Below are 15628 nucleotides of genomic sequence, written 5' to 3'. Positions count from 1 at the left end.
TGCCGAACAGGGGATAATAAAGACGGTGAGTAATCTTTCGTGTTATATTAGGCTTTTGTTTTCTATTGCTTACGTCTGAAAAATGATACTGCCCCCTTACTGTATGGATTTCATTGTATCCCCACCTGGCATTATCTTACATGGTTTGTACTGTAGATGCACAGCTCAGCAGTGGAGGCCGTCATTGAGATACTGGTGCGTAGAAGGAATGATTGACGTGTGTAGTACATTTATTCCACAATCAGCCGTTTGCCATAAAGCCAGCTCAGTCAAGGCCACCCCTTGCTGCTGTCGATATTCATTGTCGACATACTGTATATTTCCGACTCTAGCTTTTGCAATTCAACTTTGACCTTTCAAACTATGTTAGTGTCGGCTGTAACCTTGTAGCAAAAATGCATGAGTCGATCACACGATTGATAGCGTTGCATCGACAGCATCAGAGAGACAAAGTGAAATATACATAAAAGAGGCAAGGATGAGGGGTATGAGCAGAGAGGATGAAAAGATGACTGATGGAGGGATGCTGAGATGAATCAGTGCGATGAGAGTTCGTAGAAGCAGTTACACAGTGAAAAAAAATTAAATTTGCACACTCTCCGGATTTTACTGTGTAAGATGACATGTTTTCTCCATATGGTTCTGTGTTTCCTCCATATGGTTTGTGTGTGCGTGCGCGCGTGTGCGTGCGTGTGTGTGTGTGTGTGTGTGTGTGTGTGTTGGTAACTTTTGACAGAGCAGATGGTAGTGTTGGAGATTAATAGTGTAAAAAGTAGGGGGGGAGTGTTTGATAATAAATAAGTGCTGATGTTTACATTTTGCCAACGCAGAGTTCAGAACAAGTTGAAGCAATATTCTAACACAGGTTTTCAAACTTTTTCCTGTCACAGTCCCCCACATTAGAAATAGCCACATAGTGGTGTCTTTCTGCTGAAAGAGAAGCTTGTTAGAAAATGGCACGCTACGCATACTGCAGTGTGAGACGAAGATTGGGAGAATGTGTTGATACAGTAATCTTATCGGTCAGATGTTTGGATACAGCGTAAACCAGGGGGTTTCAGGGAGGTGGTGTGTAGATGGTCGGAGGGAGAACAGAACAGACACAACATGAGCGACAGGAACTCATGCATGGTCTCCGTATGGGCGAACTAATTAAACTTGAGACCCATGCAGGGCATCTGCCACAAAAACTGATTTGCAGCTTCATATCTGATGACAGTACACATGCCAAAGATTCGGACTGTATCTGAATTCTGCCGTGGACCCCTGCTGTTCCTTTTAATGAGCTGCACCTTGATGCCTATTCTCTCTGAAATGAAAGCAACATTTCAGGACAGGAGTTTGTGAACATCAAAGAGTTTGTTCTGGTTGTTGTATGTTTGTGGAGATTAGGTACACGATGACAGTGTAATTACGGTCGATCGGGGGGGAGCTGATGTCTGCTGATGCCCACAACCACAACTAGTATGGGGCGCATATCTCCACCAGGCTGGGTTGCCTGTGTAAGTTGTGGGTTGTAGCCATCAGGATCCAAAGAAGCTGTTGGGGTAAGAAGTGAAAGTACTTTTGGGGGTGTGCTCAACATGTGATTCCAACAAGGGGTTGATTAGATGCTGTGTTCATGATATGGCATTTCTGTAAGAAATAGGCCCCTCCCACTTATTCTGGAAGTCAATTGCAGATCATGTGTACCTAATTTGGTGGGGAAAAACTAATGTTTCTGCAACAAACAGTGACTTTTGACACACACACACACACGCACGCACGCACGCACGCACGCACGCACGCACGCACGCACGCACGCACGCACACACACACACACACACACACACACACACACACACACACACACACACACACACACACACACACACACACACACACACACACACACACACACACACACACACACACACACACACACACACACACACACACACACACACACACACACACACACACAGATAAGGCAGCCAGATGGCCAGTCAACTGAACATTACGCACATCACTGACCAATAAGTGGAAACCTGTGACAACTGCTCCCTGTACCAAACACTCTACACCCCAGCGTGTACCCATTTTGAGCATGTAATCACTGGCGGAAATAAATAGGGTGATATCAGGTAAAGTGTTTTGGAAATTATCAAATCTTTTGCGGTGAAGTGGTTCAATCAACAGATTGAAATGAGTCAGCATGCAGCAACTCTGTGCAAGTGTTCAACCTGGGAAGTTGATTGTTTATTATTTATTAAGGATCCGCCTACACCGTAGTGGAGACTATTCTTCCTGGGGTCAAGGCAAAAAAAAACATCACAATACAAGTCATGAAATGCAGTACAATGCAGTCAGGGAAAAAAAAGCAGAATTAGAGAACACAATTTACATTAAAAGTAAAATAAGAATTAAAATGAAAACAAATATTTCTAAATAGAGTCAGTATGCAATGTCTCTGTACATTACAGTTTTCTTAAGTGCATTTGTTCTGGGCAGAGGTAAGGTAAAGCGACAGCTTAGGGCCTGTCTAGCATTATGACTTTACCGGTAATAGCTGTAAAAACAAACTGAAGGGTGAGAAATAGATGTTATTTAAAAACAGAATAGGGCTGCAAGTGTGAGGACTAGGTGTCCTGATGCTGTGCCACTTTCCTCGATTACCAGCGTGGCTCAGGTTGAAGTAGATGATGTAACTTCTAATGCAGTCTGGCATATCCATTAAAAGACAGCTCTGCTTGGCAGCTGGATACATCATATGTGAGTGCTACTGATGGTACAAAGCGAACTATAACGTACAAGGCAGTTTATTTTACATTCGAATTTGTAGTACAGTGCAATTGACATTTAAGTGATTGCATAATAACTGTAGGAGCTATATGTGACTTTATGCAAAGTCTTGTGTTTTTATTATTGACCTAAGGTATTTCACATTGATTGACAGATTGGGTACTGCACTTAGTAGGTGGTGGGCGTGATCACCGGAGCTGGGGTACTGCCACGCTGTTAACCCATTAAAACCGGGAAAGCAGTCATTTTAGATTTTAACCACTTTAACCATATTTTATACTTTGGCTATTCAAAAATAGCTTGTAGATCTGCTATTTTTGAAAAATCTTGCAAATCTTTGAATATATATATTTCATTTAGACACTTCAGCTGAGGATTAACCATTTACCATTTATTGCAATGATATTGCATTCAGTTTGGCGGTGTGACTTTACAGATTACCTGCATAAGCATGACAGAATCTGAGATCACAAACCCCCAGGGGCAGAGCATAAAATACAGTTATTACATGAACATAACATTGAACCTTCAATTGCATAATTAAAAGACCACATATCATAGTACAATCCATAGAACCACAGTACAAGCCACAGAATCATCTTATCAACAATATGAACTAAATGCCACAGGGAGGAGGCCGGGGAGGTGGAGGGAATTTGAAAACCGACAGCTGTACAACCAGCTGAGATAGCGAAGCGCGTAGAATGTACAGTGAATTGAGACTGCTTAAACGAACCACCTGAGTTGCACTGTGGGTATGAGGGAGTGTGTGAGTTGAGAATGAATTGAGGTTGGACGTGGAGAGACAGAATGATTAGTAGGTGTATGTATTAAGTAACTTGCTAGCAAATGATTGGGGGGGTCGGGGGGATTGAGCTAGCATGTAAACCTCCTGCCTTCCGTGCCTACATGAACTATCGCTACGCTGATTCTTTTTAAAGCAAACATTTTTAACTTGGGGCGGCAGTGGCTCAGGAAGTAGAGCGGCCGGTGTGTTCAATCCCGGGCTCCCCCAGAGTTAGTGTCGAAGTGTCCTTGAGCCCCTGATGAGCAGGTTGGTGCCTTGCATGGTTTCCTCTGCCATGGGGGTATGAATGTGTGTGTGAATGGGTGAATGTAATGCACAATCATTGTAAAGCGCCTTTATCCAAGGCGCTTTAATAACGATCGATCATTAAAGATATGTGAACTAGTAGACGCAATACAGTATGTTCAAAATGTATTGTTTTTTTAGTTGTTGTATTAATAATAATGTCTTCTAACAACGTACATACTAAAATAAAGAGACCAAGCGTAAACTCTCTTGTACAATGTAAGAATATCCAATAACTGCGCTGTGGAAGAATAGGTATATTCAATTTGATATTCACAAATGTATGTATATGTGTTGAGTTGTATAGGTGGATTTGCAGTGAGATTTCTCCAATTTGGCACAACAAAATGTTATCATAATGTTTACTAGTGATAGAAGAATATGACCTTTTTACATGGTTTCCATAGCAACGGTGAACTGACCTAACGAGGAATTTGTTTGGTGAAAGGTGAAAGTTCATAGAAATAGTATTATTTATAAGTACCTTGTGTAGGTGATTGTTAGGTTAGATTCATCCAATTTGACGCAGTAAAATGATTTCCAGGGATAGAATATGACCTTCTCACATGCTTGAAAAGAAAAAGTGAACCAACCTACTGAGGAATTTGTTTGGTGAAAGGTCAATGTGTGTGTGTGTGTGTGTGTGTGTGTGTGTGTGTGTGTGTGTGTGTGTGTGTGTGTGTGTGTGTGTGCGTGTGTGTGTGCGTGTGCATGTGCATGTGCATGCGTGTGTGTGTGTGCGTGTTCCACTTCCATCTACTGGATATACACTTACAAATGAAATTCCTATGGCGAATCGTTTTGACCTGGAACGAACGCTACCACCCAAAATTCTATGAAAATGGTAATCATTTTAGTGTGGAGGAAATCATAGGCAATCCAATGAAAAACACAATAATTATGATTAAAGAAAGTTGTAAAATCAGGGGTTCATCCACACTAATTACTTGTACCTTAGTTTTTATAACCACTTAAACACTATACTTATTGACCGGGGTCCCCCAGCCCTGGGTCTATACTTAGTACTCTACACCAAATCTAATCGGCGATAATAGCTGATCTACATGAAAGCTCACAATGCATCGTGTTCAATGCATTGTGAGCTTGTAGAGCGGCAATTTAGCCGAATGTCCGTCTATTTTCACCAAATGTTTGCCTATAGTATTAAGACATGTCCAGAATAGGGTCCCTGTGTGGTTAAATTCACTTTTTCCTCCTTCCAAAGCTTTAGTTGTAGATTGTTGAAAGTGTATTCACCTTGGTTCAAAGCCATCCTCCATTGTTCACATTTACCATGTTAATGTAGCTAGCTGCACTGTGCTAAAGTTATTGTTCACTCACCATATATCATATAACACCAGACCCTGTCATCTGTGTGTACCTGAGCAAATTATACAAATTGAAAACTAATTCAAGTTGCTCATTGGAAAGTACATGTCACACTCAATTTGTCTTTCCATGAAGCACTGACTGTAACAATGAGCCGCATTACGCCCTCCACATTTCAAATCAAAATAAATTAATTGGCTGGGAGATAAGCTAAATAATACTACTGATTTGTGTGGTTTTTTTTTTATCTTTGACTACAACAAAAGAGACAGTGGGCCCTATCTTGCTTTACCCCCTAATCCCTAAACGTTTTATTTTGAAAAACATTTTAAAATAGTTCAAATAGCCGATCTACAAGCTCACAACATGTCGATGTAGATCGGCCAGTGGCAAGGCCCAGTATGTACTAACTGATGTTGATAACTAATCTAATTGCCGATAATAGCTGATCTACAAGCTCACAATGCATCGCGTTCAATGCATTGTGAGCTTGTAGAGCGGCAATTTCGCCGAATGTCCATCTATACAGGTGCTTTATTAATAGCACCTGTATAGACAGTAAGACAGTGGTTCTCAAACATTTTCATGTCAAAGACCCCCAAATTTAAGCTTGTTAACCACTCGTCTATTAGTAGTAGTAGTACTTTAGTTTGTATTATCTTTTGTTTTTAATTCGTGAAAATAACAGATATGTGAGCTTGTAGCTATTTTCACTACTTTTGTGTGACACTCTTGTATGATGAAGTAGGGCATGAATTTACGGGGGAAAAAACATTTCTAAAAAAATGTATGGATATACAAGTTTTCTGCCCAACCGCGACGATATACAGTCCATATATATGTCCATTTGTGTCAGGTAAGTGGGATTTGGCCCATAAAAGCCCAGTCACTAATTTGTTGCTCTCACAGAAATCATTAGGATCTAATTAGTTTCTCTGCAACAATAATTGATGTATGGTAATGACAGATATTAGCCTACTCTTTAAATAGGTTAGCCTGATTCTTAGTGAATAGACTGGAGCAGGGCTATTCAATTACGTACTAAATTGGACCAGATTTTAAAAGCAGGAAATGTAGATGGGCCGGTCATTTTCAGCAACCTGTTTATAACCTTTTTTTAATGTATCTAAGCCAGGCACATACAAAGTGCAGAAACAGAATATAAAAGAGCTACCAATGGATTGAAGCATAACAAGTGACAATAATAGTAACCAATAACTATCACACACACAAGTGTGCGCGCACACGCACATAACACGCCTCCTACTGCACACATGAAGGAACACAATAAGTGTGGTTAAAAGCATGTGTAATTAGTCACACCCTTGTTTGGACATACAGTTAACTGCAGATTTTTAAAAGGAAAAATTACGTGCCTTTCTTGAATAATAAACAAAGGGTAGCCTGCCTGCTTTCTTCTTAGTGGGAAAAGTGACAATTTCAATCTAAATGAAAGCCGTACTTTTTGGCACATAAGATGCCAATGCAATCAGAAGTTAAATTAAAACTGAAGATTTGATTGAATACTTTATCAACAGTTTGCAATTAGTACAGAGGTACGATTTTACAATAATTGTTAAAAGGATAACACAAAAGGCCCTAGGGGCTTGTTTCCTTTGTGATCATGTGTGTTCAGTTCATCAAGACATTTAATGACAAACAATAATATACAATGATAAACAAGACATAATCAAACTCTGCACTTTAGCATCCCTCTTCTGTGTTCCCCCTCGGGAAGGTTTGGTGTTTCTCAATGTGGTGCCTCAGGATAGCCATGCACATTGGAAGCACTTATTACAAATGAAGAATATTGGGCTTCATTTACCAAAATCGTCTTAAAATTCCTCGTAAGAAAATTCCTGTTGCAGAATTGTTCCTAACTGTATTTTTTTCATAATGATGAATACCATATTCTCGTAACTTGAAAGGTTGTGCCAGATGATCCTGATTAGCATATAGGTAGACGCTCCACCAATACTAATTGGCATCCTAATTAGCATACGGTAGGTAGACGGCCCACTAATCCCAAAAGGACATGACCTGCCAGGCTGTGTGCAAAACTTAATTCTCTCAACTTTATTTCTGTGTCTGATTTCTATGTGCAGACATAGAAATCAGACACAGAAATAAAGTTGAGAGAATTAAGTCATTATTAGTTCTGTGGAGATACTTCTGCAGGAAGTGAACTACAATGTTTCACTCAATATTTAATTTAATTAATTAATTTATTTGATTAGGAAATTAATCAACATATCACCACTAGACATTAGTGTAAATATGCAGAAATTAGCACAGCTGCAAAATGCAATACATAGTTCATATTCAGGAGTAGCGTCAGTAGTGGATATGTGGTGAGATGTTATTATTGAAAGCTAGAGGGATGGGTGGGGGGGGTTCAGGTAGGAACTGCTTGATCGGGGGGGTACACCACACTGACAAGTGAAAGCAGAGCCCCTTTTCGGGGGCATCCTTCCTCCCTATTGTAACCCAAAGCTATTAGACTTAACGTAGCTTTTGACAGTTCTATTCAATATATCTTTCGAAATATTCTGAGCATTTCATACTAAGTTGATATTTCTTCAATAAGTTTTTGTTGAGAACGAGAGATTGCGTATCTTTTCCGACTTGCTTGCTGACGTCACATCAGATTACATCCGCAATTCTCGCATCTTGTTGACATCTGTTCCTCTGGATTCATTTAACCTTTTTTATTTTATTTAATCGATGCATAGTATCTAATCTACTTATCTATCTCTGTGTGCTTGTCTCTCTCTCTCTCTCTCTCTCTCTCTCTCTCTCTCTCTCTCTCTCTCTCTCTCTCTCTCTCTCTCTCTCTCTCTCTCTCTCTCTCTCTCTCTCTCTCTTCTCTCTGCCTCGCTCTCTCTGCCTTTGCCTGCATCTCTCCATTCCACCTCCGCTATATGTCGTGTGTTATGCATTATGGATGCTACTGCGCCACCTGCATACTGAAGTGACATGTGTCATGTTGACCACTGCCACTGGCTCCAAGAGCCAGAAAATGATGACTGAATACTTTTTGCTTGGTGGAAAAACCGTGGCTCAGTGAAATTCTGCAGCGCCGCCTACATCCTCATCCTGACCCTCATCCTTGTCCTTTTCCACGTCCTAATCTCCGTCCTCATCCTCCTCATCCAAATCTTCATCGTCGTCCTCATCTTTGTCCTCCTCATCCTCATCCTCCTCATCCTCATCCTCATCCTCGTCCTCTTCCTCCTAATCCTCATCCTCGTCCTCCTCATCCTATATTTTCATCCTCCTCCTCATCCTCAGCCAGGGTCCAGAGCCTTTTGACGTCAGCTATAAACCCGGGCTGTGCTGACAGGAGACATAAGTCCATTCTGATGACATAAGGCTCGCTGGGTCCATGTGGTTGGGAATTTTTGCCGACAGTGATATGTCTGAGGTCAGCTGGGAGCTCGGCCGCTAACTGTCAATGCGTGGCACTCGCCTTGGTCTGACACCTGCTCTCTGTGCAGGCAGCATGTTCAGCTTAGGCGCAAATCTCTACGGTGCGCAAGGAGAGCTGGAAGCGTCCGTGCGTGCACGCTATGCTTTGCTGGCATGCATTTCCATCTCGGAGTTTGAAGGGTTGTGTGCGCGTGCCGTGCACACACAATGTGTACACACTTGATGTGTGTACAGCATGCTTTGCCGGTGTTTGTGTGGTGTGGGGCACTGTGTATCCATATTCCTGCATACCTGTCATATGCACGTGTGTGTTGGATCTGCTCTCAAGGACGCTCATGCAAGACAGAGGGGTTCGATGACACCCCCTCCGCACGCACGCACGCACGCACGCACACACATACGTAACTACTTGAATTGGGGCCGGTGTGTTTGTGGGTGTATTTGTTTATGCGGGCAGGTCTCACTGGGACTGCCAGTGCCACTCACTCTCACACACACACACACACACACACACACACACACACACGCAGGTACACAGAGCATTTCTGTATCCGCTCGAGACTTGTTTGCAAATTGCAAAGGGAATGCCTGCTTGCCAGTCTAACCTTATCCCCACTGAATGAGGCTCAAGTCTGAAAACAGATCAACAGATCACGCTATAGGAATTACATTTGACTTTGAAAAACCTTCAGCTACATAACAATGAGGATGTCCATATTTCTGATGTCTGATGAAGAGCGCTCAGCTCGAAACGTCACAGCAACTTTTGCTGCAATAAAGCATCTGTTATATTGGAGCCCTGAGCGTCTATTATTATTTTATTTTTCTGCACTGATCGCCGCTCAGCATCTGCCCAATTTTTGGTTTGGGATGCGCCTGTCTTTCTTTCTTCTTATTCATTCGATGCCCAAATTTCTGCTAGCATTGCATCCACAAATTAGAGGGCTGTTCAAAGAGGTTGAGATGTTTGTTGAACGTTGTAACTCTGTACCTCCCTTTGTCAGCTGCCATATCAGACAAATCATTCTCCAGTTGACATTTGAAAATGTGATGAGCCAGAAGAGGTTGACGCGCATCTAGATGTAATGCATGTGCATCTACTGTCTGTGCATGCAGGAGCTGTTTTTATTTGTAACACTGCTGCTGTAGTTGTGGTTGTTCAGGCTTGAACAACATGGGGTTGTTGTTGATGTTCCAGCGTGCAACTAGTGTTTTGGTATGTGGTTGTTATAGAGCACCGAAGTCTGACGTAATTTACGCATCCTACCTGGGTCGTGTTTCCCCCCCCCCATTCTGAATTCCTATAGACGTGTTTAATATCGCGTCAAATAAGAACTGTGTTCCAAAAATATACCAATGATCCACCACTAATGGATATGAAGCATCAACTGACACTAATGTTACTTCCGCCGAATTAGTAACATTTTCGCCAGAAACAGACTGTATCAAATATGAGTGACTATCATAATCGTAGTCAGTCACTCCTATATCGCCGAGACAGTTTGTTTATTTTTGGACTACAATTCTAAGATGACCCAATGTTATTCTCCATAGAGAAATTACCTCTGTGACCCAGGGGATGAACACGTGACGTCAGGACTTCTGTACTCTATTGTGTTTGTTTATATAATAATAATGCATCTACTGGCTTTGTTGTGAACAGTGCACCTCATGGCTGTGTGCCTACTGCCTACTGTATAAAGCGCACAAAAAGACGTCACCCCGTGGCAGCCATCCCCAGAACCCCTACCTAAAATCACTTCCAGCGCACCTGATTGAGACATATCCTGTGGTCTGGTTTGACCACTGTTGACAAGTGGTACTGCCTGAAGCTAAACATTTTATTTCTGCAGAACAGGCTGTTGACCCAGTTGTAAAAAAAATTCAACACTTGCGCAGGTGACCCAGGTTTGAACCCTGTGTAGGAAAGTTGTATGCTTTATTTCAGAGAGGTTGCGGTGTAGAGAGACAGGGCAGAGACAGACATGTGAGCCAAGACAGGGGTCGGATTTGAACCCGGGTCCTATGGTCTGTGCACTGACTGGCTGAGCCACCACCCCCGTATTGCAGGAATATAGTAATAACTGTGTGTGAATGTTTTTCACATTTATGAATTCATCTCAGATCCACCCGTCCCTCCATATTAGGACAAGACTGAAGTCATCAACAGTTATATACCACAATACCCTATTCATCATCAATATGTTTGGCGAGCCAGTTGAACCCATCCCCATACCCCTGTCTCTTCCACACACTGCACATAAAAACCTCCACTGGCCCCTGGTGGGCTCTAGGTGTGTTGGTATACAGACCAAACATTTCTCTGAGATTTTGCTCACTGATGGCTTCTGGACGATCTATCTTATTCCCCAGGATGAGGACTGGGACTGTGGTTTCAATTGTTAGCAGGGCATCAAGTTCAACTTTAGCCTCTCCTAGCCGTGCATGATCAGCACAATCTACCAGGTAGACGATACCGTCGATGGCATGGAGGTAGTCTTTCCAGATTCTTCGTGCTTGTGTGTGACCGCCAAGATCAAAGGTTTTAAAATGTCTCCCGGCAATAGTCAGCTCCTCTGATGTTGGATAGCCCGTGGGCTCATGTTGTCCATGGCTGTTATCTTTGAGCATTCGCAATAGTGTTGTTTTTCCAGCATTATCGAGTCCAAGAAACACCAGGTTGAGAGTTTTGTTCAACCCTAATACTTGCAAGACACTCTTGTAGATCCAGTGAATCATTAGATACATGTCTCCAGCCATAAGGACATGAGCGTTATGTCAATACCAGATCTGTCACTCTTTGGTCCAAGGTTTGAGTGTCAACTTACGGGAACAACATTGTCTTTATTCCGTGAGCCCTTATAAAGGACATTAGTTGTGTAGATGTCACCAGTGACATCACCAGGCGTGCCCGAATGGTGTCAACACTGGCTCGGAACACATTGCTATGGTAGCCAAGATACTGACTTAACATTTACTTCGGCATACTACTACACTACACTACACACTGACTCATACTGCCCTCCTAATACGTGAGGGGCTGTTTTTTTCAATAACTTTTTTTATTTATTACAAAAAAAAGATTTGGAAAATGAAACATTTTAATACAATAAAAAATATATATAAAACAAATGAAAAAGTAATCGAAACAACATGGCCCCCTCACGTATTAGGAGGGCGATATGAGTACCAAGGACGGGTGTTCTTGATGAATCTATCATGGTTAAAATAGAGTTTGAATCAAATATCTAAATACTGAATCGAGCAACTTCAAAACTGTCTTGGGTGTTCACAAAAGCCCGAGTAGATGATAAAATGACCCAATTTATTTTTTTAAAGTGAAATATCCCTTTAACTCATCTATTATGTAATACAGCAGCAGACAACAAATATAAAAAGACTGATCGGTAACCCCACTTTTTACACCCCCTCAGATCACGGCAACCCACTGATTGACACAGAACAATAACACACACAAAGCACGTGCGCTGTCAAGTTTAAGAGCTACTGCATTAGTTATTCAACCCTGCTGATTAGTTCCCCCCCCCCAGAACTAGAGCTACCTGCAGATATTTAAAAGCAATTCATAACAAGCCTGAACATACATAATACAGAACATTTTATGCAACGTCTTTAAAACTACTACTTAACTTCCCGAGGTAGGAGACCCCCCACAGGGTCTGAGCTTTGGCGCTGGGTCCGGCAGCTTTGACAGTCAGTTTGTGTGAGTCGCGTCTTATCCAATGCCGTGAGTAGTCTCCGTTGACTGTAGCAGACCACTCGCACTACTGAAGAGCGGAAGAGCACTCCTATTTAGTCCCCGCTGTTCTAATTTCTCGCCCTGCCTAACGCAGGAACCTGGCCCTAGCCCCTATCTATCTTCACCGCCGGCAGCCTTACACAGCATGTGAGCAGCACCCACCCCCCAGCAGTGATTGCAAGACAGATAGCTCAGCTGGCTTCGCCTGTAACGTGGACTGAGCTCCGTGTATCGGTCATTCATTTTTGCTTGAACCGAGCCCACGCAGTTTCACCAGGAACTGCATGGAACTTCTAGTTTTGTTAAAGGCATTGTAGGGAGTTCAGACATAATCAAAGAAAAAAACTGTTGTCAAACACCGCCCCTCCAGCAGTTCTTTTCCCCGACCACCAGGGGGTGACGCAGGGGGGACTTTTTAAATGAGTCATGCCCAAAATAGGTTGCCTTATGCGGATACAATTCGCGGAAATGCCCGACCCTACGGTTCTCTGAATTTATATTTTTAAATAGGCTCTTTCATGATAAATTGACCACATATATGAAGCTAAACAACTAAATTCTATCCAAACGATTTTTTAAAAGTAAATTATGTGCCTCAAAAAAGAAGTTTGAGAGCGTTTTAAAACCGAAAGTAAAAAGTTGATACGGGCACGGACGCGCACGGACACGCACATGCGTGCGTTAATTTACGACCCGGACATAAACAACATGAACATAAACAGAAGGGAAAATACGGATTTCAGACAGAGGACTGTGTTTCAATGAAGGAAAACACCCCAGCATCATTATATAGTGGCTGATAGAGGGGAGAAAATGCAAAAAAAATATATATACATATTTTTTAAATTTAGGCTTAATGTTCCCTACAATGCCTTTAAGTTGTTCCTCCCAGGCAGATCTATGAAACATCTGTTGATGGGACAGGGGGCCTGGGAGGCAGGGCGTGTGAGTAGTGCTTTTTTGCTCTCTCTCTCTCTCTCTCTCTCTCTCTCTCTCTCTCTCTCTCTCTCTCTCTCTCTCTCTCTCTCTCTCTCTCTCTCTCTCTCTCTCTCTCTCTCTCTCTCTCTCTCTCTCTCTCTCTCTCTCTCTCTCTCTGCCTTTGCCTTTGCCTGTCTCTCTCCATTCCACCTCCATTATATGTGGTGTGTCATGCATTATGGATGCTACTGCGCCACCATACTTACAGTAAGTGACATGTCCTGTTGACCACTGCCATTGGCTCCAACAGCCAGAACATGACCAAAAACAGTTTATTGTTAATCCTCGGGGCAGACAAGGAAGTACCTAGCCTAGTTTAACTTGCACATCAGCTTGGGGTGTCATGCCAGGCTGTTTTACAGATTAAACCTTTTCATACATTTCATATATCGCTTCATAGACTTATTTGACAGCACTATCATCGGTGTTGTGTCAATTAATGTTTTTTTCTTGTTTCAGACTTTTAACCACTTAACCCCTCAATACTTAAACCTTTACCTTTTGGCTCTGCACTTGGTTTGCTCGTTTCCTTGTACCTCATGTTGACAGCATTTTGGCCTGAGGTTGGAACTACAGGGGAAAGTTCACAGGGTCACTCAAATGGTAATCTCTCAAGAACAGATTCTGCTCTGCGTTGGAATCTGTCGGTAGCCGTGTTGACAACCCGTGCGCATTGGTTTCAAGTGGGTGTGCCTTCAGATCAGGAAGCAGGCCGCGCTTTACCCAATCAAATGTAGTGGGCGGGATTCACGTGTCCCTCCACCCTTCCCCCCTTGAAACTAACCGAAACTAATTTAACAATAGCGTCCTCGGAGCAGACAAAACCACGGAAAGATATTCACATTTTAACTTACTCTTTCATCATAGAAACAAGTGGGCTTATAACCAAAACCATCCATGTTCTCTGGGAGAAGTGGTGTTAGTGTTCAGTGTATAAATATTGTTAGTGGGAATGAAAACATAGTCGCACCAACCGGAAGTGATGTGCTGAAGGCAGACACAAACCCCGGTTTCCTTGCGCACTGGTGTTACGTTTGCTTCCTGCCAGACCCAACAGACATATAACAAACAGCAGAGGTCGCTGTTTTTCATTTTGGGTCTGGCTACACGAGACTTCTCAAATGGCTATAGGGTTCATCCTCCAGTGGGATAGTGCAAGCTTTTACGGTCACGGTGGATATGAAAAACACTTTCAGAATCAGTTTTATTATCACATTACAGGTTTACTGGTGTAACTCAGTGGGTGAAATTTGTTTTTGTGCAAGCTCCTTCATTTTTGTAGTTTTCTAGAAAAAAAGAAAAATGGGTGGGGGGTGGGGAGCAAGGAAAAAAGAAAGATATCTACATACACATAACATAAATAAACTATAGGATTGTACTTGAGGTTAGACATGAGGTGCAAAAGGTAGCAGCACAAAGGCAGATCCACATAAGAAGGTAGTCCACTCCACACAAGGCAAAAACTTAACAGGTAACAATCCACATTGTGGACCCACAAAGGAAAAGTAGTCATCATAGGGGAACAATCCACACGGATGTGAGGTTATCAAACAAAACAATCCGTCAAAGGAAAGTGTTCCAGTGTGGCTGGCCAGTCTGTTGACAGGTGGTGTTCAGGCCTTTGACTTTTTACAGGGGCCAGTTCCAAATGGCAGCCACCTGTAAGTGCTCTTTTACTGCTACCGGTTTTAACACTGTTTTTTATGACTGTTGGTAGGGCATTCCACATTTTGGTGGAATAGCAGTAGAACAAATTTAACCCCTTGTTTGAGACAAATCTGGGTTGAACGTGATTTGTGGAGCTCCCTCTGGTGTTGTGTTCTTTGTCGTTTTGAGTCGTGAGGCACTCACTATGGGAAACAGCGCCATCTGGCGATGCAACAGAGCTACACAATACGCTCCCGGGGCCCATTTCATTGGGCTAGAGGGTATGTCACGTAACCGGCTGTCCCTTCCCCTTTCCGGAAGGACATATAAGGGCTGGTCGTGACGTAGTACTCCCTCTTCAGTTCCTCTGTTCGCAGATGTTACAAGGCTACACGCTTGTTAAAAACTGAATTCTACATTTATTCGACAATTACTACACTTCAGGACCCAAAGTGAGAAACCAGCTTTAGCCCTAAAAGCGGAGACTAGGATAAGTCACCCACGGGTTTTCTCGCTCGACTAAACTCCAGGAAACTAACTTTAGTCTACCTCGTGGTGAGCCGGTGTTAGCCCTTAGCTGCCTCTGAGCCTAGCCGCTAGCTGTTACTAGC

At 42.6% G+C, this 15628-nt stretch overlaps 1 protein-coding gene across 1 annotated transcript; it reads right to left on the bottom strand.

Annotated features, from left to right (window-relative positions):
* Window positions 1-10819: 10819 nt before the first annotated feature.
* LOC311039100 (small COPII coat GTPase SAR1B-like) lies at window positions 10820-11380 on the bottom strand (the record flags this gene model as incomplete). Its single annotated transcript, XM_084048741.1, has 1 exon — window positions 10820-11380. One exon carries the CDS (start codon window positions 11378-11380, stop codon window positions 10820-10822), a length of 561 nt encoding a protein of 186 aa, XP_083904867.1.
* Window positions 11381-15628: the final 4248 nt, after the last annotated feature.

This window comes from Gymnoscopelus microlampas, assembly GCF_963454915.1.
Source record: "Gymnoscopelus microlampas genome assembly, chromosome: 22".
NCBI lineage: Eukaryota > Metazoa > Chordata > Actinopteri > Myctophiformes > Myctophidae > Gymnoscopelus > Gymnoscopelus microlampas.
The sequence above is the reverse complement of the archived record's forward strand: the minus strand, read 5'-3'. Positions and strand labels throughout refer to the sequence as shown.